Below are 27,229 nucleotides of genomic sequence, written 5' to 3'. Positions count from 1 at the left end.
AACACCACCACTTACCAGTAGAAGTCAGGATGGAATTTTATGGCACTTTGGCCTTTGTTATTTAGTGGAGTTATTGGTCTTTCTCTGAAGGAATCAGTTTTTTACCAGTATGAAAGGTTGAAGTTGAAGGGCTTATATCTTTTTTCAACCCAGTAACTACTTAACTTGTTGTCATCCATTTCCTATGATGTTATTGGCAGGTATAGATCTACCTCACCAAATATTTTTTTTAAATGATTGTACATATCGTATATCATTTGCTTACCCCTCTTTTTCACAGCTTGTGTTCTTCAAGAAGTTTGCCTTTGGACCAAATGGTTTGATGTCAGCAAGCCAGAAAATGATGTTGGTAGCGGTGATTATGAAACATATGATGAGATAAGAAAGCATCACAATTTCTGTGACGTCCCAGAGCAAATTCAATGCAGAGCAGCAAATGCGCCCGATGTCAGCTTAGATGAATTGAATCAGGTTGTATATTGCAATGTATCATATGGACTCATTTGTAGGAACAGTGAGCAGAGCACAGGGAGCAGCCTTTGGCAAAAGTGCTTCAATTATGAGATCAGCGTATACTGTTGCAGAGTTGATTGTGTTCATTCAACAACGCCAGCTACCACAACACCCACTACCACAACATCCACTACCACTACTACTACAACGACAACTTCACCAACGACAACTCCACCAACAACTTCACCAACGACAACTCCGCCATCAACAACTTCACCAACGACAACTCCACCAACAACAACGTCACCTACGACAACTCCACCAACAACGTCACCTACGACAACAACAGTTACTACTACAATAGGAACAACAACTTCAGGTGAGAAATATTGACAAAATATTTATATAATTCAAAAATATAAAAGCTCTTGATTCAAATGGTAAAATAATGTACAGTCACAGTCAACATAGGGAAAAAGCAAAGGGAATGACAAGTAATGCATTAAAAGGAGACTTTATAATATATAACATATGTATGTGCATTAAATACTTGTTCAACAATATACATTATATTTATACCAAGTAGTGAGAAGAGTAGAGATGTCCCGAACTATTCGCCGGCGAATAGTTCCCAGCAAACATAGCTTGTTCGCGTTCGCCGCCGCGGGCGAACATATGCGATGTTTGGTCCGCCTCCTATACGTCATCATTGAGCAAACTTTGACCCTGTACCTCACAGTCAGCAGACATATTCCAGCCAATCAGCAGCAGACCCTCCCTCCCAGACCCTCCCACCGCCTATCAAAAAGCAAGGACAACATCCATCTTAGATTAATTCTGAAGCTGCAGTGTCACAAAATTGTAATCGCAATGCGATTAATACAGGTTATATTAATCGCATTGCGATTACAACTTAGACCTGGGTTCCTAATGGTTATATTGATAGAATATAACGAAGATTGAGAATATAGTGTTATATTCGTTGTCAATTCTAGCAATACAACCATTAGGAACTCAGATCTAAGTTGTAATCGCAATGCGAATAATGCAGGTGATATTAATCGCATTGTGAATTCAAGCTAGCGAATGCAAGCTAAGTTCCTAATGGTTGTATTGCTAGAATTGACGAATATAACGAATATAGCGCTATATTCTCAATCTTCATTATATTCTAGCAAAAAAAAAAAACATTAGGAACCCAGCAACTCTAAGTTGAATTCGCAATGCGATTAATATAACCTGCATTAATCGCATTGCGATTACAAATTTCTCAAATCCGACAGTACATTCTAGCATGGAGCCGTTCCCATGGTGATGGGGACGCTCCATGAGCACGGAAGTCGGCAGAAGCTCTAAGTTGAAATCGCAATGCGATTAATTCAAGTTCTATAAATCGCATTGCGATTTCAACAGAACTTATGCTGACCTCCGTGCTCATGGAGCGTCCCTATCACCATGGGAACGGCCCCATGCTAGAATGTACTGTCGGATTTGAGAAAGTTGAAATCGCAATGCGATTAATTTAAGTTCTATAAATCGCATTGCGATTTCAACTTACCACACTCTGCGTCAACTACGTAATTTTCCATGGGAGTTTTGCCATGGGTCCCCCTCCGGCATGCCACAGTCCAGGTTTTAGTCCCCTTGAAACAACTTTTCCATCACTATTGTGGCCACAAAGAGTACCTGTGGGTTTTCAAATTCGCCTTCCTATTGATGTCTATTGCGGTTCGCGAACATTTGCGGAAATTCGCGTTGGCCGTTCGCGAACGGAAAATGTTATGTTCATGACATCACTAGAGAAGAGGTTATATAGAAGCTTCATTCAATGAACTTGGTGCAATAAGTAATATATACATGGTATAATATGTGAGTTAGCTGGCCAATTATGCCTAATGTTAAAAGAAGGTCCTGCATAAGAAATAAAGCAATCAAAAAAAGATTGGTATATGAAGTAGCCAATGGCTGACAAACTTCTATCAGTCAAAGCCTTTTCTGCAGATTTTCCACATTGACTTCAAAATCCACCATAAAATCAATCTATTTAAAGGGTAACTAAGTTTTAGAGTTTCTCACAAATTAACTTCTGCTTTGCTGGGGACAATGTGAGTATCCATTCCAGCCTTCCCCAAGTGCTCTGTTCTGCTTATATTGCCTTTATCTTCCCCAGTGTGCTGCTCCTGCATCCAGTAGTTATCCTCAAGCCTGGAGGGGGGGAAGGGGTGTCCTAATGCAGGCAGTCTGCCAGTACTATACTGCTCTAGACTTTATTTTCCATACTACTAGGTCAATCACCAGTGAGCCCTATTCTAATATTTTGCCCTATTATCAGCACAGATGGTGTGTAACAGACAGTTTAATCTCACAGCACACAGATTTCAGACTCAAAATACACATTATTATGACAACATAGAAAGGGGGGAAATAATTGCGGGTCACAGAAGACAGTTTATGGGGGAAAGTTTATGAGATAAAATATCCAGAACTCAAGGACACATTGATTATAGCACAGACTTCATAAATGAATTGTAATATGACTGAAGTAAGAAATACGCTTACTATGTAGCACAGTGAAGATGTGGCTGTCATACACGGACAACAGCAGTCTAAGACACTCAGCATTCTGTACTGTTCAAGCTAAATAGGGAAGGGGCCTCTGCACTGAGCTCAGATACACATTAAGATCTGGAGCCAGCCAGTGAAGAAAGACACAACCACTTTCTTCAGTCTGTTTTGGCTACTAAGGATGGGATTCACCTAGTCAATGGACAGTAAAATTGCTAGAGGGGAGAACCCTAGTGGTTGAGATTTCAGAAGTGTTTTTAAGGTGAATAATAGGAACATGTTTAATCAAAGTGCTTTAAAGCTTTGTTCAGGTTCACCTAGAGTTGTTTGAAAAGTTAGTGTTCCATTTATGCAATTTTATGTTGCAGATTTTGCTGTAGGTTACTTACAGATCCACGAAAAAATCTGCAATGGTAGATCTCCAAACCATTGAGTTTTTTCTCCTTTTGAGATTCCACATCAAATTGCACTATTCATTACAAATTTATCTTGCATATTGTCCTTGCAGATCTGCAGCAAGTCCAAACAGTCTGAATTTAGTTCTACTACTGTTATGAAATTCTGTTAAAAAAATAAAAAAAATAAACCAGTGACACCTACGATGAGCATGTATTTTAACATATTTATTGCTTTGCTTTTGCACAATTTGCTCCAAATACTATCTAACGCAGTATGATTTATAGATGATAGTTTGCTAGTTGATGATGGAGTAAAGGGGTTTGATTCTTCTTTTAGAAACTGTTCAATGAAAGAGATGGAACAGGAACAAGTTTTTTTTTGACACATGCCAATATTCTTTTGTATTCCAACATAAATATTTGCAACTTTTTAAAATAAACTATTTTCTACTATTTACTTACAGCAATATCCAAATTTTAAGTGCTCAAATGTAAAAATAAATAAAAACATTAAAAAATAAATAAATAAATAAAAAATAGTTAAGTTAAAAAAGTACTTTAAAATAAATGGACTCAATTAAGTTGACCACTAAACATATGAAACCAAAGGTGGGACCTTTAGTTATTTAGATATGTTTTTGGATTCATTAGAATATTTTATAATTTCACCATAAAAATGTGTCCTGATTTCTGCAGTTTATCCCCCCTGTGACCAAGTTTGCACATGGTCACCATGGTTTGATGTGAGCTATCCTAAATATGAACCCAATGGAGGAGACTTTGAGACATACGAGAACATTAAGAATGCTGGCTTGGAAATGTGTAAGGAGGATATGAAACCAGAGAACATTTCCTGCAGAGCAACGAAATTACCAGATATGACACTAGACCAGCTGGGACAGACATTGACCTGTGATGTCTCCACTGGCCTAATCTGTTACAACAAAGATCAAACAGGGTTCATGCCTGTGTGCTACAACTATGAGATCAGTGTGTACTGCTGCCGACCTGAATGTACAACTACAACACCAACAACCACCACTACAACTACAACTCCAAGTACAACAACTACAATCTCAGGTAAAGGATCGCATTGTTTGTAATATCCAATAAAATGTAATAAATAAATAAAGTTCTGTAGCAAAGGTGTATGCAATGGGGCAATTTATTAAGCTTAATGCCCCACAATTTTTGCTTAATTCAGCCCAAGAAAACTGGCCCCACATTTATTTTATGCACCTTCCCAGACAAGGAGATGTGGTTCAGTAGGTAAGGGCATGGCTTAAATGTGTGACAAAATTACACCAAAAAAGTTATGCCAATGTAATCCTCCAGCATCATTTGGTTCATTTGTAGTCAAGTTTACACATGCTTAATACTAGACAAGGCTAATAAAACTTCCCTATTGTGTCAAGTTATTATAAATGCTGAAAAAGCTGCAGCTGCAATAAAACATAATTTAGTTTACATGAAGGGATGTACCTAAGGCATAGTTGGCATCATGCCCATCTGCTACCTCTTTTGGGATATATCACCATTACCCCCCATACATTGAGGAAGGAAGGGTTGAGGCTTGTTTCCCTTGTAGACACTATTTCTCCATTCTGATTCCCCATTTTAAGAACTGAAAACGTATATTAAATAATCTATAGTAGATACTTGTATGTTCATGATCTATCTGTTATTCTGTTCAATATAATAACTCCTATATACTAGAACAATAATTTATATAAGGATAGGTCATCAGAATCAGATTGTCGGGAGGCAGGAGTAGAGCTGCAATAACCAGGTGAGGCCACTGCATAGTGGATCGAGCTGTGCAGTTCAGGTGCCTGGTTCTAGCACCGCTTCTCCTGCAAACAGCTAAACAGTACAGGTGGCAAAATTCAGACCCTGATTATCTGATGTTGATGACCTAAAATCAGTAGGTAAGTCCTTGAAAACCTTTTTAAGCACAGTAAAAAATTTTGGAACGTGGTGAGAGTTGCTTACTGTGCAGATTCTTACGTTACAGTGTCGGTCAATGTCTCTATTCTTGCTGTTCAATTTTTTATTAGCATTAATAATGTTCAGCATCACCCACTTATTATTAATATTCTATATGCACAGAGTCTACAACTCCAGAGCCCACATCAACTTCAACAAAGACCACAACTACTAGCCCCACTACTACCAGTGTGACCACAACTTTGCCAACAACAGTCACCACCACAGAGTGTACAACTGAAGAAACTGAAGAGACAACTCCAACTCCAACACCAAGTAAGTAACAATTGATGGGAACAACTTTCTGTTTGACATTTTTAAAAAGAAAAACAGTGTTGAAAGAAAGATTAAACCAGCTCACAAGATATAAAATGCTAAGCATTACACAGGGCTCATTCAAATCTTTGCAAATGCTCTTTGTAACCATTCTAAACTCTGGCCAAGCGATGAGGAGGACTACCGCTACTATAAACTGGGTTTTCTAAACTGGACAACCCCTTTAAAAAAGAATTATAGAAATACATTGTCTTGAATACAAAAAATATATATACAAAATACAAACAAAAAAGATATCCATTAAAACCTACAGTACATATAGCATGGATTCAACTGCTAATGCTCAACTTGACAACTTAAACATGGAAATGAGTAGTATCATGCAATCAAGGAAAGCAAAATAATACAATGCCATCTTACAGCCAACATTAATTAAAAAATACACCTTTCTTCTGTGGGTTTTTGGTAACTTTTTAATATGGATGACTTGAAGACTTTAATATGGATGACTAGGACTAAACCCCTTGATCATAGGATGACCAGTCTCTATGTAAAAATGTATTGTCATATCTAATTATTTAGCTTAGTATATGTTTTATATAGTATAAAGAAGTGTTTCCAGACCTCTTTAAATCAAGCACCCTCTAGTGATAACACATTATAACTAAATACCCCAAGGAAGTGATCAGTGATAAGGTTTTGTTCAATTCCTGTCAGTGGAGCCGCTTTGCAGGTTCTGTCGTACGTGGCAGGAAGAATAGCACAGCATGCAGCACTGTTCTTCTGCCAAAATGACAAACACCACGTCAAAACCCAGACAGGCACCATTTGAAAACAATGGAACCAGTTGGAATGCTGATGGAGTTTGCTTTATCATGGATCTGGCATTGCATTGTGATTTCCAGGTCAGACTTCCTAAATAAAGATACAGATCCTCACCATACAGACCCCAGCCTAGCCCAGTATATAGACCCTAAAGCATAAAAGATAGAACCCCTAGAATACAGACCTCAGATTCCCTTGTATATACAGGTCTCCCTATTTATACAGAACTCAGACCAGCCTCCCTCTGTTTACAGACCCCACATGACATCCCCTAAAATTACAAACCCCAGATTTGACCTTATAGAAAGTTCCCGATGAGACTTCATAAAAATTATACGCTCCAGATCCCCCCCACCCAGTGCCCCCCCCCCCCCCATTTACATAGCCAAACTGATAGCATGCACTGGCAAGAATAAGCAGCTTCAACAAAACCATATCATCACCTCTTCATTTTCACCTATACAGGATAGGAGGAGTATCATGATGATGATGGTGGTGGCAGCAACAGGCAACTCACAGCAGTAGCAGGTGCAGAGCATTCACAGAATTGATGAGAGCAGACAGGCTTTAAGAGCTATCAGAATATCATAAATGCTAGACTTGTGTCTAATTCCCTTAGAAGACTTGTCTGGTCAAGATCTGCAGCTAATAATCCTTGTGCTTTGTGATAGAGAATCAATTTAACCTGAAATAGTATAAATAAAAACAAAAGCAAAATCATACTTACCTCCTCCATTTGCTTGTGATGGGTCGGCTGTCACCACATTATTTGAAGATCTCAGTCGAAATCCCATGTGTGGTGACATATGATGTCACTACGCCGGCCGGCGTAAAGACGTAATCTCAGGCAGCATAAGATTTCGTGCCAGATCTTCAAGGAAGGCGCCGGCCTGTCGAGAGCAAATGGAGGCCATAAGTATGATTTAAAAAAAATAAAAATTTCTGTAAATTTGACACTGCATTTCAACTATCAGATGGCGTGATCATGTATGATTGTGGCATCTGAGGGGTACAATGACGTGGAGTGGTGCAATCATTGCACGTACTACGTACGCTTGTAAAATTTGGCGAAGAGACAAATTGAACTTTTAAGAACTTTGCTCATCTTAAATCATTCCTTGCCCAATGGCATCTAAGACAGTCTTGTTGCCATTGTCTGTAAAGAAACCAGAGAAAGGGGACTCCAAGAATGCGGGCTTGTAATAGTTGTTTTCACCCTTGCTAGTGACCTATACACTGTAAAGACTAAACTCTAAAGCTGTTTTTCTATGCTTCGGCTGCTGCAAGTGGCCCAATCCCACCTCCCCTTGACGGCTAGTGCTCTCACTATTTTACTTGCAAAGCTGAGGCATTGCCATCAAAATTGTATTTTCAATTAATTATGGCAGTGATAGTGTGTAATCCTAGGCTAAGTTGTTTCCTAGAGATCATATTAAGTAAATTTACTTGATAAATGTTAGATAATATATTTTACTTTTATTTTATCTAGCAAATCCTGGCCCCTGTGATCCTGATTGCAAGTGGTCACAATGGTTTGATGTGAGTTATCCTAAATATGAACCCAATGGAGGAGATTTTGAGACCTATGAGAACATAACAAATGCCGGACATGAAGTGTGTAAGGAGAATATGAGACCAGAGGACATTTCCTGCAGAGCACAGAAATTCCCAGATATGACACTTGACCAGCTGGGACAGACATTGACCTGTGATGTCTCCACTGGCCTAATCTGTTACAACAAAGATCAAACAGGGTTCATGCCTGTGTGCTACAACTATGAGATCAGTGTATACTGCTGCCGACCTTTACCTGAATATTGTGAAAGTACAACCTCTAAAACCACTACCACAACTACAACTACTACTCAAAGTACTACTACTAAAATCACAACTACCACAGAGACATTAAGTCCTACCACTACAGAGACCACAACATCTGAAACCACTGCACCAACAACCACAACAACTGAAAGTACAACTCCCACCACTACAGAGACCACAACATCTGTAACTACAACACCAACAACTACAACAACTGAAAGTACAACTCCTACCACTACAGAGACCACAACAACATCTGAAACCACAACACCAACACCCACAACAACTGAAAGTACAACTTCCACCACTACAGAGACCACAACATCTGTAACTACAACACCAACAACCACAACAACTGAAAGTACAACTCCTACCACTACAGAGACCACAACAACATCTGAAACCACAACACCAACAACCACAACAACTGAAAGTACAACTTCCACCACTACAGAGACCACAACATCTGTAACTACAACACCAACAACTGAAAGTACAACTCCTACCACTACAGAGACCACAACAACATCTGAAACCACAACACCAACAACCACAACAACTGAAAGTACAACGACTACAAAGTTCACTACAACTTCAGGTGAGAAACATTATAAAATATTATGATATGAAAATGCTTGATATAAATGGTAAAAGATTGAGATTAAATTGAATTTGAGGGCTGGCTAGACATGGTTCAAAGCAAAACAAAAGAACTTAACAAAAGGCATTTATTCACAGTGTCCCCATTCCAGTGCTGAGGTTCCTGTCCCTGGCGGCTCCTGTATCTGCCAGCCCATTAGTGATGACGTGCCTTATACATGTGACTATTGGTGGCATGTGATCACTGCTAACCAATCAATTGCCTTAGTAGTGATATGTCACAAACACCACATGACTACTGAGCCCTAAAAATATGAATGCCCAAGTGTTTCTGTTTTAAACCCTGTCCAATCAGCCTCCAAACTGACTTGGCAAACAGACAAACCCCTGTAAAAAAAAAAGCTACATTACTTAACATAGGCAAACAAGCAAAAAGGACAATTCAGAAAGGGGGATACTTCATAAAGAGATGTGGAATATGTGCATTAATTGCATTACAGTATAAACCATATCTAGAACACATATTGATATCAAATAATAATAAGTGATTATAGAAGTCTCTAAGTTAAGTAACAAAGGGCTCTTTCACACTTGCGTTCTTTTGTTCCGGCATAGAGTTCTCTATGCCGGAAGAATCCTGATCAGGATTATCCCCATGCATTCTGAATGGAGAGAAATCCGTTCAGGATGCATCAGGATGTCTTCAGTTCAGGACCGGAACGTTTTTTGGCCGGATAAAATACCGCAGCATGCTGCGCTTTTTGCTCCGGCCAAAAATCCTGAACACTTGCCGCAAGGTCGGATCCGGAATTAATGCCCATTGAAAGGCATTAATCTGGATCCGGCCTTAAGCTAAACGTCGTTTCGGCACATTACCGGATCCGACGTTTAGCTTTTTCTGAATGGTTACCATGGCTGCCAGGACGCTAAAGTCCTGGCAGCCATGGTAAAGTGTAGTGGGGAGCGGGGGAGCAGTATACTTACCGTCCGTGCGGCTCCCGGGGCGCTCCAGAGTGACGTCAGGGCGCCCCACGCGCATGGATCATGTGATCGCATAGGACACGTCATCCATGCGCATGGGGCCCTCTGACGTCATTCTGGAGCGCCCTGGGAGCCGCACGGACGGTAAGTATACTGCTCCCCCGCTCCCCACTACTACTATGGCAACCAGGACTTTAATAGCATCCTGGCTGCCATAGTAACACTGAACGCATTTTGAAGACGGATCCGTCTTCAAATGCTTTCAGTTGACTTGTGTTTTTCCGGATCCGGCGTGTAATTCCGGCAAGTGGAGTACACGACGGATCCAGAGAACGCAAGTGTGAAAGAGCCCTTAAACAGATATATTATAAGAATATAACAAAGTAGGATCAAGTATTTAAAGACACGCACAAAAAAACTATTTTATTTCAAATAGATGCAAGGTAGAGTGCAGTTCATCACACTTGCAGAGACTGAATTTGTCCATCATATAACAAGTGTCAAAAATATTATATGCTATGCCAATACGTTATTTATTTATTTTTAGTCTATCTACCTATGACCTATCATGCATTCAATGCATATTTCCTGTGAATTAGCAATTGATATTTGAAATGGGAACACATATAGAGCACAGTGGCTTGTAAATTCCTTTTGAAGGCTCTCACAAGCGGCCCCGAACGGATCCGTCCAGCCCCAATGCATTCTGAGATCCGCTCAGAATGCATCAGTCTGGCTCCGTCTTGCCTCTGCTCCGCTCAGCAGGCGGACACCCGAACGCTGCTTGCAGCGTTTTGGTGTCCGTCTGGCCGTGCGGAGCCAAACGGATCCGTCCAGACTTACAATGTAAGTCAATGGGGACGGATCCGTTTGAAGTTGACACAATATGGTGCAATTTCAAACGGATCCGTCCCCCATTGACTTTCAATGTAAAGTCTGGACGGATCCGTCTGAGTACAGATACCATCGTCTGCATTATAGGAGCGTATCCGTCTGTGCAGACACCAGACGGATACGCTCCGAACGCAAGTGTAAAAGTAGCCTTAGCAGGACAGAGAAATCAGAAAAAAGAAAACAGCAGATGGCGCTATGCAGATAGTTTGATTAAATAACTCGGTAGCTATCATACATTTTTAATTACATGCAGTTACAAAAGTATCCAGATCCAGGTGCTGATTTAAAAACTGTTGAATGTTATCTGTAGGGAAACCTTTTTAAGATGCTGCAGCACTCATTTGCTGTGCCAGGAACCTATTAAATATTGATGAGAATAAATCATTAATATTTAAGTTCCAGAAAACCCTTTAATAATGTTTAGTTTCACCCACTTATTGTTAAGACTCTGCTTCTAAACACACAGAGTCTACAACTCCAACACCCAGCGTAACTACAACAAAGAGCACAACTACAAGCCCCACTACTACCAGTGTGACCACAACTTTACCAACAACAGTCACCACCACAGAGTGTACAACTGAAGAAACTGAAGAGACAACTCCAACGTCACGTCCAAGTACCGGTACGTACAATTTAACAAATCTTTCTCTCTCAGACTATGTTTTCTAAGAACAGCCCTGGAAGCCAGCCAGTTTCTCCATATGGCTTGCTAAAGGTTGAGGTACACTAGGCCTCAGAGATGATGATGTCCTCCAGATACTTCTACTCCTGAATCATTCAATTACAGTTTTATATGTATATAGAAAAAGTCATAGCCACAACGGTGCACATAATGCTATGCTTGGAGTGCTGCCTCCCGTAAATCCATCCTTTTAAGACCATCAGCATAAGACAGGTCTTAATAGGAACTTTACTGATCTGGGAGCCTTTAGAAGTCCCCAGGGTGCCATGTTAACAGAACAGCTCTGGTAGTCTTACAGGTGGATGTTTGATTGTCTCTAAATGACTACCCAGATGCCGTGGTTGCAATAGACCATAACACCCGAGGGATTAAGTGTCAGTAATGGGAGTTGCCTTGGATAACAGACACTGCTAACGGATGTCTTCTGTATGAAACAGCAGGGACTAATCGGCTATGAGGTGATCTTCAAAGACCTGACATCCACCATACATACAAATCTGTACTGCATTAACTGCCCCAAAAGTTATGTTCATAAGAAAATTACTGATTGTAATCATTGTAAGGTATCTACATATAGCATGTCACATTAAAGCGAAAAGTGTAAGTGTTTCTGTCACTTTAAAGAGTGTTCAGGACATTTCTGATATGTCATAGAGACAAACTACATAGTGCTGAGATCCCCCACTGATGGGTAGAGAGAAACACTTCCACAGTGCGTTCTCTCTCCTCACTGCAGTAGTCAGAAGCAAGATGGACTCATTTACTTTCTATTGAGTTTGTCTTGCATTCTCTCCTGCTGCACGGGGCGTATTTCCAATTAGGCACTAAAGGCCTACAATATTCAGGGCAGTGTAAGGACCAGCTACATAAATACTCTGCTCAGAAGTCCCAGGTAGAAGGGCGTGTTCAGTCTAAAAGAGGAGCTACCCTCAATTAATACTACAAGAAAATTTAGACTAGAACCTTCTAAATCACAGGTGCATATCCATGAAGCAAACATGATTATAAAAAAGAAAATTGTAGGCTTAGGTAAGTCCAAAGAGAGGCAGTATACTAGTGTCAGGGACCCATCTGCGGAAGCCACCTTGACACCTGCTAGATGGGCCCGACACACGTTTGATCAAATATGTGCGCTAAGAGCCTCCATTGACTCATTTATAGTAGGTATTATACCAGTTTTATTTAGAATGACCCCCATTTCTTAGCTCTATTGTTTGTATGTATGTATAATGGTGTGCAGCCATTTTCTTTTTTATAATCATGTTTGCTTCATGGATATGCACCTGTGATTCTGAAGGTCCTAGTCTAAATTCTCTTGAGGTAGACACTATAGGCAGTCTATGTTCCCACCAAGGAGGAAGCAGCTGATCCCCTGTGAGACTCACCCACCCAGCTGTACTGCTGTCTGCCTGCCTCTGAGTGCAGCATCCTGATCCCACAGGTATGGAACCCCTATCATCCCTATGCGGTCAATCATGCCAAGGTTCACTACCAGTCCTATATGCAGGAGATCTAGTACTGTTTATATACTATTATACGCAGGAGATCTACTATATATACACACTATATGCAGGAGATCTACTACATATAGACCTAATGCACTGCACAGTATATGCTAGATCTTCTGCAGATATTGTGTAGTAAGGGGTAGCTCTCTTTCAGGGGGTCACACTCACAGACATCTTCACAGACACCAGGATTTAAGGACCAAAACTGTGTTTTATTGCGGCACGTCCGCGTAAACATAAACAGTTATACAAAATAAACTCCTGCCCGTCTGGGCTCTACCTAAACACATAGGTTTCCCTGACTCACCTCTAAGTACCGCTTAGTGTCAGGGTCTCAGGCTCCAAGCCTTAGCAGGTTCCGCTCATCAAGAGTCAGTCCGCACAGGGAAGAGATCAGGCTTTGCATAGCCTTGTGGCCCCTCCGTCCTCCTGACTGAGACCACACACAGAGCCCCTGCTCCAGGTTCACAGACACTTCTCCCTTCTCAGACACCCTGGGAGGTGCTTTATGCCGGCCTGATTACAGCGGGCCTCACCTGCGATCACCTTCCTGCTAGGGAAAAACCTGGGGGGGGGGGGGGAATTGGGAGGTCCCACTGCCAAAACCTACCATCCCAATCCAAGTAAAATCCAGCCCTGAATAAAAAAAGAAAAAGCATTAAAAGCAGGAGCATTGTGAAGTTACTATATCCTTTATGTCCTTTTGGTTCTGGTTAGCTAGGAGCTGGAAGATGTCAACTCAAACTACTATGTTACAAGCAGCGAAAACCCACGGCCATGCGCAGCCCTACACATTTATTACAGTTTAGGTCCGAAAATTATTATGTAATTGTACCGCAGCTCAGAGCTGGCATTGCTTTGTATTTAGTTGCATGGATTGCCAAACGAGGAGACTAACCATAAGCCTCTTAATAAATTAGGTGCACCTAACTTTATTGGGCCTCTAAGTAACACTGGGGTAGGAAACATCAGCCTTAGTATAATCTGTCCCACTGTGTTTTGTTGATTTTTTTTTTGCAGTGTAGCTTATATGCATATTGGGTTGTTGGGAGGGATAGAGGATGGTCTAGAGAGCATTTGGCTGCCAACTATCTACATTCTATGGACATATGGGAGGGGCATTAAAGTGCCTATGGCAGTATGAACTCTTAATACGGCCCTGGAGAGAGCATTTTTCTCTTCTCGTTCTACCAATTGGTGAGGGTCTCAGCACTCAGATGTTTCTATGTCATTTCAAAAGTTTTCTGAAAACTCAGTGATCCTTTAAGAATGAATGTGTTTACATTTATCTTAACTTACATATGTATGTATGTACAAATCTTTGTGTTTTATTCTATTCAGTAACTCCTACCTGTGATCCTTCCTGCACATGGTCACAATGGTTTGATGTGAGTACTCCTAAATATGAACCCAATGGAGGAGATTTTGAGACATATGAGAGCATTAAGAATGCTGGATTTGAAGTGTGTGAAGGAGACATGAGACCAGAGAACATTTCCTGCAGAGCAACAAAATACCCAGATAAGCCAATACAACAATTGGGACAGATGGTGACCTGTGATGTTTCCATTGGGCTCATCTGTAACAACAAAGATCTTATAGGATACAAGCCAGTGTGCTACAACTATGAGATCAGTGTGTACTGCTGCCGACCTCTACCTGATTTCTGTACAACTACAACCTCTACAACTACAACATCAACAACCACCTCTGAGACTACAACTACAACAAGTACATCACCAACAACCACCTCTGAGACTACAACTACAACAAGTACATCACCAACAACCACCTCTGAGACTACAACTACAACAAGTACATCACCAACAACCACCTCTGAGACCACAACTACTCCTTTCATTACAAGTACTCCAGAGCCTCCAACACCAACCATTACAAAGACCACAACGACTACATCAGTAACCACAACTTCAAGTAAGTAACCAAACTAGGAATAATAAAATAAATTTTATGTGTACTGTATAACATGTATTTATGTGGTCACGTTTTTATGAGCTATTAAAGTGGTTTTCCCACCAAAATACTTATTGTATGCAAACAGGATATGTTATAAATGATACGTGAAGAGCCCACCTTTTGATAACACCTATCAGCAGAACAAACATCTCAGAGTATACAAGGGTCCCCTGTCCTTCCAATAAGTAGTTTTCCCAGAGGTACTTCCCAGATATTATACAGTGGTGCTTGGAAGTTTGTGAAACCTGCAGAATTGTCTATAAAGATAAAATAAAGATAAACAAATCAGAAGACTTAGTCATCTATTTTGTGAGGGAAATGACACAATATCACATGTCTGTGAGTTGCAAAAGTATGAATCCTTAGAATTAACAGATAATTTTAAACTGAAATTACAGTTAGGTGTTTTCAATCAATGGGCTGATAATCAGCTGTGAGTAAGCAACCTGTTTTATTCAAAGAATAGGGCTCTATCAAAGTCTGATCTTCACAACACATGTTTATGTATCAAGGCACAAACAAAATAGATTTTTGAGGACCTCTGAAGAAAGCTAGTGATGCTCACCAATTTGGAAAAGGTTAGAAAATCATCTCTAAAGAGTTTGGACAGATTTTAGGAAATTCAAGAAAATTATTACCATCCCTAGGAGTTCTCAAGCAATCAAAATCATGCCAAGAGAGAGGTGTGTAATAGTCAGCTAGGTCACAAACGAACCCGAGTTAACCTCTAAGCAACTAAAGGCCTTTCTCACATTACCTAATGTTAAAGATCATAAGTGCACCATGAGGAGGACAATGAACAACAACGGTGTGCATGGCAGGATTGAAAGGAGAAAGCTCCAAAAAGAACAATGCTGTCCCATTTGCAGTTTGCTCACCTGGACAATGCCAGAACGCTATTGGAACAATGTTTTGTGGATGGATGAGTACAAAATAGAATGTTTGATTTAATTGAGAAGTTATATGGTTGCAGAAAGGAAAACACTGCATTCCAGTTTGAAACCTAGTGGTGGTAGTATCATGGTTTGAGCCTATTTTGCTGCATCTAGGCCATACATCAGTCTGTGAGGTGAATCTCAAGAGAATGTGGGTCATGCAGCAAAACAACTACCCTAAGAACAAAAGTTATTCTGCTAAAGAATGGTTAAAAAAGAATTAAATTAAAGCTTTGGAATGGTCAAATCAATGTCCTGACCTTAATCCAATAGAAATGTTGCGGAAGAACCTGAAGTGAGCTGTTTATAGGAGGAAAACCCACCAACATAACAGAGATTAAGCTATTTTGTACTTAAAAATTGGCTAAAATTCCTGTAAGCTGATGTGCAGGACAAATTAACAATTACCAGAACACCAGGTTCACATACCTTTGCCACTCACAGACATGTGGTATTGGATCATTTTCCTAAAATAAATGACCAAGTCTAATATTTTTGACAGATTTGTGTGATTTCATTATCTTTATCTATTTTTAGGACTTTTTTGAAAATCTAGTGTAGGTTTAGGTCAAATTAAGACAGAAATTACAGAATTCTGAAGGATGTATGAACTTTCAAGCACCACTGTAACAGTCACTATATAGCTGAAAATTATGTATAGTAATTTTTATTTAAATTGCATAAACATAAATTATATGGTATTCTGAAATGCTTAACTACATTTAATTTAGGTCCAACAACTACTACAGAGACCACACCAACTCAAAGTACGAGCACATCACCAACAACTACCACCTCAGCAGTCTACAAACACTCCTATCATTACATCTACTCCAGAGCCTTCGACTCCAACTATTACAAAGACCACAACAACTACATCGGTGACAACATCTTCACGTAAGATACATTTTGTACAAAACTAAAGCATCTTCAGGGTTAGACTGAAGTCCCTTTGGCCCACCAGAGGGAATGCTTCTGCGGACCCAATTTGTGTGAATATTGGACCTTAAAGGCCCTGTTTTATTAGGGGTCCTATCATTGTTAGAATTTGGGCCCACTGGAGAATCCTCTAGTACTCTGCTAGGCCAGTCCAGCCCTGGGCACCTCGTTTTTCCTCTATATGCTGTATACAAATGTTATTCTTTAAAACAAACAATATATATACATATATATATATATATATATATATATATATATATAGACACTCAAGATGGTTTATATTACTTTGCACAGTGTGGCATTGGTTAAAAGATGACACTTATGTAGTAGGTGTAATTTTTCAATCTTGTATAACATAGATGTTATGTCAAAACTGATAAAAAAGGAAAACTGAGTTAGTTACCCATAGCAACAATCCTATTTCACCTTTTATTTTTCAAAGGTGCGCTAAAAAATGAAATGTAGAATTTAAATGGTTACTATGAGCAACACCAGATTAAAATAATTTTCCCCAGAGACCTAGGCCGGGTTCATATCATTGCTTCATTGTCTGTTAATCCAATCCATCAGAATAAAAAAAAACAAAAAAACAGACAACTCCATTGTGCTCAGTTATGCACATTTTGCACCCGCTTTAGCCATTTCGATCTGAGATCCATTATTTTAGAATATAAAATAAAAATAATCTGTGTAGGACTTTTATTCCGTCTAAAACGGGTCTCAGATGGAAATGTCAAAAATGGATGCAAAATGTGCATAACTGAGTATAATGTATGCTTAAAATACAGACAGCGTTTTCATTTTGTTCTTTTCTGTTTTTCTGATGGATTAGGGGAACGGAAAACAAAATGGTGATGTGAACCCAGCCTTAAAGGAAATGAATGTTTAAAAAAAATCTAAAAGTTTTAAAATTATACTCTAACACATAAAAATAATAGAAATTGCATACCATAAAAGTTTATATAGCTTTTAAGTTTCATGCACACGGCTGTAATTTTGGTCCACGGACCTATACATCTCAGTGGACAGCACGCAGCAGGGCCACAACCCGATCACAGTACGGCCATGCCGTGTGTTCGTACCCTAATGTCCACTCACTTTTCGATTCAGTAAATGCAATATCACTTGCAAAATAGTAATCTAGTTGTTAAAAAAATCTGTGTAGCGGAGTGCAATATTAGAATCCACGATCTCCTCTGGTATAACATGGTAAATCCACAGTCAGCGCTGAACAGTACGGCAATATTCCCAATCCTCCCAATAACCGGACGAAACACAGTCTGGGAGTCAACAGCCCGCTTTATTCACAAGCTTGTATATTTATACAGTTCCCCATGCCATTGTACACAAAATCCCCTTCCCTCTGTCTGTAACACAATAAACAAAACCAAATGAGCATTGTCTGAGACGTAATTAACCAACACAATAAGCATTGTCTGAGACGTAATCCACAAAATACAATTACCAAACGTAATGGACTAACTTGAACCCTGGCATACACATATACAATTTAACCGAACACATAATAGCATACATAATCTTTAAGACAGCCTGAATGCAATCTGCTACCCAGTCTTAAAGGGGCAGTAGTAGCAATATAAAATACCACATGCCCCTATATTGCATTCAAACGTACGGACAACCTTTCTTACATTATAGTCCAGAAGTGGCTAGGTTTGCCACAATGCTCCCCCAGAACCAAGCCGGCATACACAGTCTGATCCCAACGGATCGGCTTGGGGATGTCCGGGAGAGTACTCACAGATCACTTTTCAAGTTCAGTTTGTCTGGATAACCCGTCGGCGTTATCGTTTTGTTTCCCTGGGCGGTAGTGGATGGTAAAGTCATACGGCTGCAGCGCCAGACTCCAGCGCAGCAGCCTGGCATTGTCTCCAGCCACACGATTTAGCCACACCAACGGGTTGTGATCTGTGAGTAAGGAAAAAGGTTGTCCATATAAGTACGGCTGTAACTTTTTGAGGGTCCACACCACAGCCAGACACTCCTTCTCAATGGCGGCGTAACTTACTTCTCGTGGCAATAACTTTCGGCTCAAGTAAGCTACGGGGTGTTCTCCGCCATCGGCTCCAACTTGGCTCAGCACTGCTCCCAATCCAAACATTGAAGCGTCTGTGTGAACAAGAAATCTTTTAGTTTGATCAGGAGCAGCAAGTACGGGAGCATTAGTTAGAGCAGTCTTCAGTTGTTGGAATGCCTGATCACACTCTGGGGCCCAGACAACCTGTCAAGCAAGATTCTTACGTGTCAGGTCAGTCAGGGGTTTAGCCAGGGCGCTATAATTGGGCACGAATTTTCTATAGTACCCTGCGGTACCCAGAAACGCTAGCACTTGGGTTTTTGTCCTAGGAGTGGGCCATTTAGCTACAGCTTCCACTTTAGCTGGTTCCGGTTTCTGTTGCCCGCTCCCCACCCGGTGGCCCAAGTACTGCACTTCGGCCATCCCTATATGACACTTGCTGGGTTTCAGTGTTAATCCTGCCTCTCCAATACGATCTAGGATGGCCCCTATGTGTTGTAGGTGCTCTTCCCAGGTCTGGCTGAATATAGCGATGTCATCCAAGTAGGCACAGGCGTATTCCTGGAATCCGTCCAGTAACCGATCGACCATCCGCTGAAAAGTTGCCGGAGCGTTTTTCATCCCGAATGGCATGACCCGAAATTGATACAGGCCAAATGGGGTGACAAACGCTGACTTGGGCATGGCATCCTCGGCTAGGGAATCTGCCAGTATCCCTTACATAGATCTATGGTAGTGAGATACTGGCCCCGTGCCATCTTATCCAGCAGCTCGTCTATCCGAGGCATCGGATAGGCATCAGACACCGTTTTGTCATTTAGCCTCCGGTAGTCGACACATGAAACGTGTCGTACCGTCCTTCCTGGGTACCAGCACTACCGGCGATGCCCAGGGGCTATCGGAAGGTTCGATAACCCCCAGCTGCAACATCTCGTCAATTTCAGTTTTCATATGTGTTCTGACTGCTTCAGGGATGCGATATGGAGTCTGCCACATAGGTAGCTGTCCCGGGGTTTCGACTCGGTGGGTGGCTAGCGGAGTGTACCCAGGCAAATTGGAGAAGGTAGCCCCTTTAGCTACAATCAGCTCTTGTACCTGGACACGCTCCTGAGGGCTTAGCCGCTCCCCCAGCCGAACCCCCTTGGAGGGCTCTGTCTGTTCTTCCTGTTCTAATAGGTCAGGTAGGGGCAGATTCTCCTGATCCTCAGAGGCTGAGGCGCATATCGCCGCCACGTCCTCTATCCTCTCATGGTAGGGTTTGAGCATGTTTATGTGGAGCATGCGTCTCTTCCCTACCCCTGAGCAGGGGACAATCACATAGGTGGTGTCACATCTCTGTTCCACCACCTAGTATGGGCCTTGCCAGATGGCCTGCAGCTTGTCTGTGCGGATGGGTTTTAAAATCAAAACCTTCTGCCCCACTTGAAAGCTGCGGTCTCTGGCTCCCCTATCGTACCATCGGCGCTGGCGCTGCTGGGCCGCCCGGAGGTTGGTGCGCACAGTCTGAGTCAGCGCCTCCAGACGGTCCTGGAACTCCAGTACGTAAGATACGATAGGGGTTCCATCTGGGCTACTCTCACCCTCCCAATGCTCCCTAATTAGGTCTAACGGCCCTCGTACCCTCCTTCCAAACAGTAATTCAAAAGGAGAAAACCCTGTCGATTCTTGGGGTACCTCCCTGTATGCGAAGAGCAGGTGGGGTAAAAACCACCAAATGCAAAAAAACCCCCACCAAATTAGCCAAATGCAAGGCAGCTGTGGCTTATTGGCCGCGTGGTTCCTGATGGCAGCAGGGCCGCAACCCGATCACAGTACGGCCATGCCGTGTGTTCGTACCCTAAAGTCCACTCACTTTTGGATTCAGGAACTGCAATATCACTTACAAAATAGTAATCTAGTTGTTGAAAAAATTCTGCATTTTCATTGTCTGTGAAAAAACAAGGGAAAAAGAACCCCACACTGTAAAGACTAAACTCTGAGGCTGGGTGTATGAGCCATGGTTGCCACATGCGGCAACCCTTGGTTGCCAATGCCAACGCGATTTTGCTTGCAACGTATTACAAACAAAATCATGTGGCCAATAGGAGTTCCAATGTATAATAGTAGTCAAATTTGTCCCCTAGGGCTTATATTAAAGTGAGTCTACTTGATAAATGTTATATATTTTATTTCTGTTTTATCTAGCAACTCCTAACTGTGATCCTGTTTGCAAGTGGTCACAATGGTTTGATGTGAGTACTCCTAAATATGAACCCAATGGAGGAGATTTTGAGACATATAAGAACATTGAGAATGCTGGATTTGAAGTGTGTGAGGGTGATATGAGACCAGAGAACATTTCCTGCAGAGCAACGAAATACCCAGATAAGCCATTACACCAGCTGGGACAGATGGTGACCTGTGATGTCTCCATTGGGCTCATCTGTAACAATAACGATCTTATAGGATACAAGCCTGTGTGCTACAACTATGAGATCAGTGTGTACTGCTGCCAACCTCTACCTGATTTCTGTACAACTACAACCTATACAACTACTGCAACAACTACATCACCAACAACCACCACTTCTGAATGGACAACTACATCACCAACAACCACCAACTCTGAGACGACAACTACATCACCAACAACCACAACTCCAACAACTACAACTACTTCTCCAACAACCACCACCTCTGAGTGGACAACCACATCACCAACAACCACCACCTCTGAGACTACAACTACATCACCAACAACCACAAGTACAGCAACTTCAACTACTTCACCAACAACCACTACCTCTGAGTGGACAACTACATCACCAACAACCACCACCTCTGAGACGACAACTACATCACCAACAACCACAACTACAGCAACTTCAACTAATTCACCAACAACCCACAGTTCTGAGTGGACAACTACATCACCAACAACCACCACCTCTGAGATTACAACTCCATCACCAACAACCACCACCTCTGAGTGGACAACTACATCACCAACAACCACCACCTCTGAGACGACAACTACATCACCAACAACCACAACTACATCAACTTCAACTAATTCACCAACAACCCACAGTTCTGAGTGGACAACTACATCACCAACAACCACCACCTCTGAGACTACAACTCCATCACCAACAACCACCACCTCTGAGTGGACAACTACATCACCAACAACCACCACCTCTGAGACGACAACCACATCACCAACAACCACAACTACAGCAACTTCAACTAATTCACCAACAACCCACAGTTCTGAGTGGACAACTACATCACCAACAACCACCACCTCTGAGACTACAACTCCATCACCAACAACCACCACCTCTGAGTGGACAACTACATCACCAACAACCACCACCTCTGAGACGACAACTACATCACCAACAACCACAACTACAGCAACTTCAACTAATTCACCAACAACCCACAGCTCTGAGTGGACAACTACATCACCAACAACCACCACCTCTGAGACTACAACTCCATCACCAACAACCACCACCTCTGAGTGGACAACTACATCACCAACAACCACCACCTCTGAAACTACAACTACATCATCAACAACCACCACCTCTGAGACGACAACTACATCACCAGCAACCACCACCTCTGAGACCACAACTACTTCTGTCATCACGAGTACTCTAGAACCTCCAACACCAACCACTACGACTGCAACAACTACATCAGTGACCACATTTTCAAGTAAGAATTAAACTAGAAACAAAGGTGGTGATTTATTAAACTGGTATAAAGTAGAACTGGCTTAGTTGCCTATGGCAACCAATCAGATTCAACCTTTCATTTCGGACAGCTCCTTTGGAAAATAAAAGGAGGAATCTGATCGGTTGCTATGGGCAACTAAGCCAGTTCTACTTTACACCAGTTTGAAAAATAACCCCCAAAACATCTTTAGTGCAAATTGATTTAATTAGCATTAGATTTTTTTTTACCACTACAAAGTTCACTACAACTTCAGGTGAGAAACATTATAAAATATTATAATATGAAAATGCTTGATTGATTGAGATGAAATTGAATTTAAGGGCTGGGTAGATATAGAATATATATAAAAAAATAAATAAAAAAAACTTAACAAAAGGCTTTTATTTACAGTGTCCCCATTGCAGTGATGAGGTTCCTGTCCCTGGCGGCTCCTGTATCTGCCAGCCCATTAGAGATGAAGTGCCTTATACATGTGACTATTGGTGGCACTGCTAACCAATCAATTGCCTCAATAGTGATATGTCACAAACACCACGTGACTATTGAGCCCTAAAAATATGAATGCTCAAATGTTTCTATTTTAAACCCTGTCCAATCAGCCTCTAAACTGACTTGGTAAACAGACAAACCCTGTAAAAAGCTACATTACTTACATAGGCAAACAAGCAAAAACCATAAAGGAAAATTCAGAAAAAGCGGGATACTTCATAAAGAGATGTGGAATATGTGCATTAATTGCATTACAGTATAAATCATATCTAGAATACATATTTATATCAAATAATAAGAAGTGGTTACAGACGTCTCTAAGTTGAGTAACTAAAAGAGGTATATTATAAGAACATAACAAATTAGGATCAGGTATGCAAAGACATGCACAAAAAACTATTATTTTTCAAATAGATGCAAGGTAGAGTGCAGTTCATCACACTTACAGAGACTCAATTTGTCCATCATAGAACAGTTGTCAAAAATATAATAGACTACGCCAATATGTTATTTCTGGGTTGACTTTTCTATCACAGGTGTTTTTGAGTCTGTCTACCTATGACCTATCATGCATTCAATGCATATTTCCTGTGAATTTGCAAGTAATATTTAAAATGGAAACACATATAGAGCACAGTGGCTTTTTATATCAGTATAGTTAAACACCTGTACACTACAATATACATTGCTCTCCATTTTTTTTATTTTATTATTTTAGATGTTCAAATATTAACATTTTAAATGAATACTAAGACTACTACATTTGAAACCACTAATGTGTGACAAGTGTGTTACTTTTTGTCTCTACTATAAGGAACATATACTGTGGATATCTGTTTTATATTTATCATAATATTTATTGACAATAAAATATGTTCTGATTTTTGTAGGTATTTGTGTTCCTGATTGCAAGTGGTCACCAGTGGTTTGATGTGAGTTATCCAAAATATGAACCCAATGGAGGAGATTTTGAGACCTATAAGAACATCACAAATGCTGGATTAGAAGTGTGTGAGGGTGATATGAGACCAGAGGACATTTCCTGCAGAGCACAGAAATTCCCAGATATGACACTAGACCAGCTGGGACAGACATTGACCTGTAATGTCTCCACTGGCCTCATCTGTTACAACAAAGATCAAACAGGGTTCATGCCTGTGTGCTACAACTATGAGATCAGTGTGTACTGCTGCCGACCTCTACCTGGTTTCTGTACATCTCCAACCACCACTACTACAACTACAACCTCAGGTAAAGTTTATTTACAATATTCACTAAAAAAGTAATATGTTTCCAAAATAGCAACCTGTAAGATTGATCCTTTCATTTTCCAAAGTAGCTCTGAAAAATGGAATATTGATTGGTTGCTATGGAGTTTTGATAAATCTCCCTCTAAATCTTTCCTAGTCAGTATGTTCTGCAGTAAGTGTGTTTGCATTGTTTTCAACGTCACACATAAATGATTTATGATAATCATCTACATGAAAAGCTGTCTGCTGCCCACAGAAACCCATCACAGCACAGTTTTTATTTTTCAAAAGTCAAGTACAAAATAAAAGCTGTGATGTGAGTGGTCGCTATAGACATCAAATGGTTTTTCTTTTAGGCGGTTTAATATATCTTTCCTTTGCCTCATATTACTTGAAGCAGTCATCATATATATATATATATATATATATATATATATATATACAGGACTTGCACATGAAGTAAAACATTGTTGTACATTCAGTAATGTACATATAGCATAGGTGTCATCATAGCTAAAATTTAAATGGAGCTCCTCTGCCGCTCCTGGAAGATGGGGCTTGTTCTCCTTGTGAACACAGTTTTTTTTATATACATGTAGATAGAATATCCACTTGTAGCACTGCAGCACTTATTTGCCATGCCTGGAACCCATTAAATATTGATGAGAATAAATTATTAATATTTAAGTTCCAGAAAACCCTTTAATAATGTTTAGTTTCACCCACTTATTGTTAAGACTCTGCTTCTAAAAACACAGAGCCTACAACTCCAACCCCCAGTGTGACTACAACAAAGAGCACAACTACAAGCCCCACTACAACTAGTGTGACCACAACTTTACCAACACCAGTCACCACCACAGAGTGTACAACTGAAGAAACTGAAGAGACAACTCCAACGTCAAGTCCAAGTACCGGTACGTACAATTTAACAAATCTTTCTCTCTCAGACTATGTTTTGTAAGAACAGCCCTGGAAGCCAGCCAGTTTCTCCATCGGCTTGCTAAAGGTAGAGGTACACTGGGCCTCAGAGACAATGATGTCCTCCAGATACTTCTACTCCTGAATCATTCAATTACAGTTTTATATTTATATAGCAAAAGTCATAACCACAACTGTGCACATAATGCTATGCTTGGAGTGCTGCCTCCCTAAAATCCATCTGATTTTGGTGATCGACCTTAAGACCATCAGCATAAGACAAGTCTAAATAGGAACTTTTCTATGGCTGATCTGGGAGCCTTTGGAAGTTCCCAGGCTGCCATGTTAACAGAACAGCTCTGGTAGTCTTCTTACAGGTGGATGTTTGATCGTCGAAGGGAGCCTCTACTCAAATGCCACGCTTGCAATAGACTATAGCTGTGATGGCTAACCTCCGGCACTCCAGCTATGGTAAAACTACAACTCTCAAGATGCATACTTGCTTGGCTGTGCTCAGAACTCCATAGAAATAAATGGAGCATGATGGGAGTCATAGTTTTACCACAACTGGAGTGCCAGAGGTTAGCCATCACTGGACTATAGTATGTGAGGGATTAAGTGTCAGTAATGGGAGTTGCTTCCGATAACAGACACTGCTAATGGATGTCTTCTGTGTGATACAGCAGGGACTAATCGGTAGTGATGTCGCGAACATAAAATTTTCCGTTCGCAAACGGCGAACGCGAACGGCGAACGCGAATTTCCGCAAATGTTCGCGAACGTGCGAACCGCAATAGACATCAATAGGAAGGCGAATTTGAAAACCCACAGGTACTCTTTGTGGCCACAATAGTGATGGAAAAGTTGTTTCAAGGGGACCAACACCTGGACTGTGGCATGCCGGAGGGGGATCCATGGCAAAACTCCCATGGAAAATTACGTAGTTGACGCAGAGTGTGGTAAGTTGAAATCGCAATGCGATTTATAGAACTTGAATTAATCGCATTGCGATTTCAACTTTCTCAAATCCGACAGTACATTCTAGCATGGAGCCGTTCCCATGGTGATGGGGACGCTCCATGAGCACGGAAGTCAGCAGAAGTTCTGTTGAAATCGCAATGCGATTTATAGAACTTGAATTGATCGCATTGCGATTTCAACTTAGAGCTTCTGCCGACTTCCGTGCTCATGGGGCATCCCCATCACCATGGGAACGGCTCCATGCTAGAATGTACTGTCGGATTTGAGAAAGTTGTAATCGCAATGCGATTAATGCAGGTTATATAAATCGCATTGCGATTTCAACTTAGAGCTGCTGGGTTCCTAATGGTTGTATTGCTAGAATATAACGAAGATTGAGAATATAGCGCTATATTCGTTATATTCGTCAATTCTAGCAATACAACCATTAGGAACTTAGCTTGCATTCGCATTGCGATTACAACTTAGATCTGAGTTCCTAATGGTTGTATTGCTAGAATTTACAACGAATATAGCACTATATTCTCAATCTTCGTTATATTCTATCAATATAACCATTAGGAACCCAGCTCTAAGTTGTAATTGCAATGCCATTAATATAACCTGTATTAATCGCATTGTGATTACAACTTTGTGACACTGCAGCTTCAGAATTAATCTAAGATGGATGCTGTCCTTGCTTTTTGATAGGCGGTGGGAGGGTCTGGGAGTGAGGGTCTGCTGCTGATTGGCTGGAATATGTCTGCTGACTGTGAGGTACAGGGTCAAAGTTTGCTCAATGATGACGTATAGGAGGCGGACCGAACATCGCATATGTTCGCCCGCAGCGGCGAACGCGAACAAGCTATGTTCGCCGGGAACTATTCGCCGGCGAATAGTTCGGGACATCTCTACTAATCGGCTGTGGGGTGATCTTCAAAAACCTGACATCCACCATACATACAAATCTGTACTGCATTAACTGCTCCAAGTTATGTT

At 41.0% G+C, this 27,229-nt stretch overlaps 1 protein-coding gene across 1 annotated transcript in view; it reads left to right on the top strand.

The window, feature by feature from the left end:
* LOC122926354 (mucin-2-like) overlaps positions 1 to 27,229 on the top strand; it is a 101,649-nt gene that overhangs the window by 36,937 nt on the left and 37,483 nt on the right. Inside the window, exons 30-38 of the mRNA XM_044277729.1 lie at positions 281 to 832; positions 4,113 to 4,496; positions 5,526 to 5,678; positions 7,993 to 8,922; positions 11,245 to 11,357; positions 14,750 to 14,927; positions 21,066 to 22,558; positions 24,023 to 24,350; positions 25,087 to 25,213. Coding sequence (XP_044133664.1) covers positions 281 to 832; positions 4,113 to 4,496; positions 5,526 to 5,678; positions 7,993 to 8,922; positions 11,245 to 11,357; positions 14,750 to 14,927; positions 21,066 to 22,558; positions 24,023 to 24,350; positions 25,087 to 25,213 — 4,258 coding nt within the window. The remainder of the gene's footprint in view (positions 1 to 280; positions 833 to 4,112; positions 4,497 to 5,525; positions 5,679 to 7,992; positions 8,923 to 11,244; positions 11,358 to 14,749; positions 14,928 to 21,065; positions 22,559 to 24,022; positions 24,351 to 25,086; positions 25,214 to 27,229) is intronic.

The sequence above is a fragment of the Bufo gargarizans genome, chromosome 2 (assembly GCF_014858855.1).
Source record: "Bufo gargarizans isolate SCDJY-AF-19 chromosome 2, ASM1485885v1, whole genome shotgun sequence".
NCBI lineage: Eukaryota > Metazoa > Chordata > Amphibia > Anura > Bufonidae > Bufo > Bufo gargarizans.
Note: the sequence above shows the minus strand (reverse complement) of the source record. Positions and strands in the feature narration are given on the sequence as shown.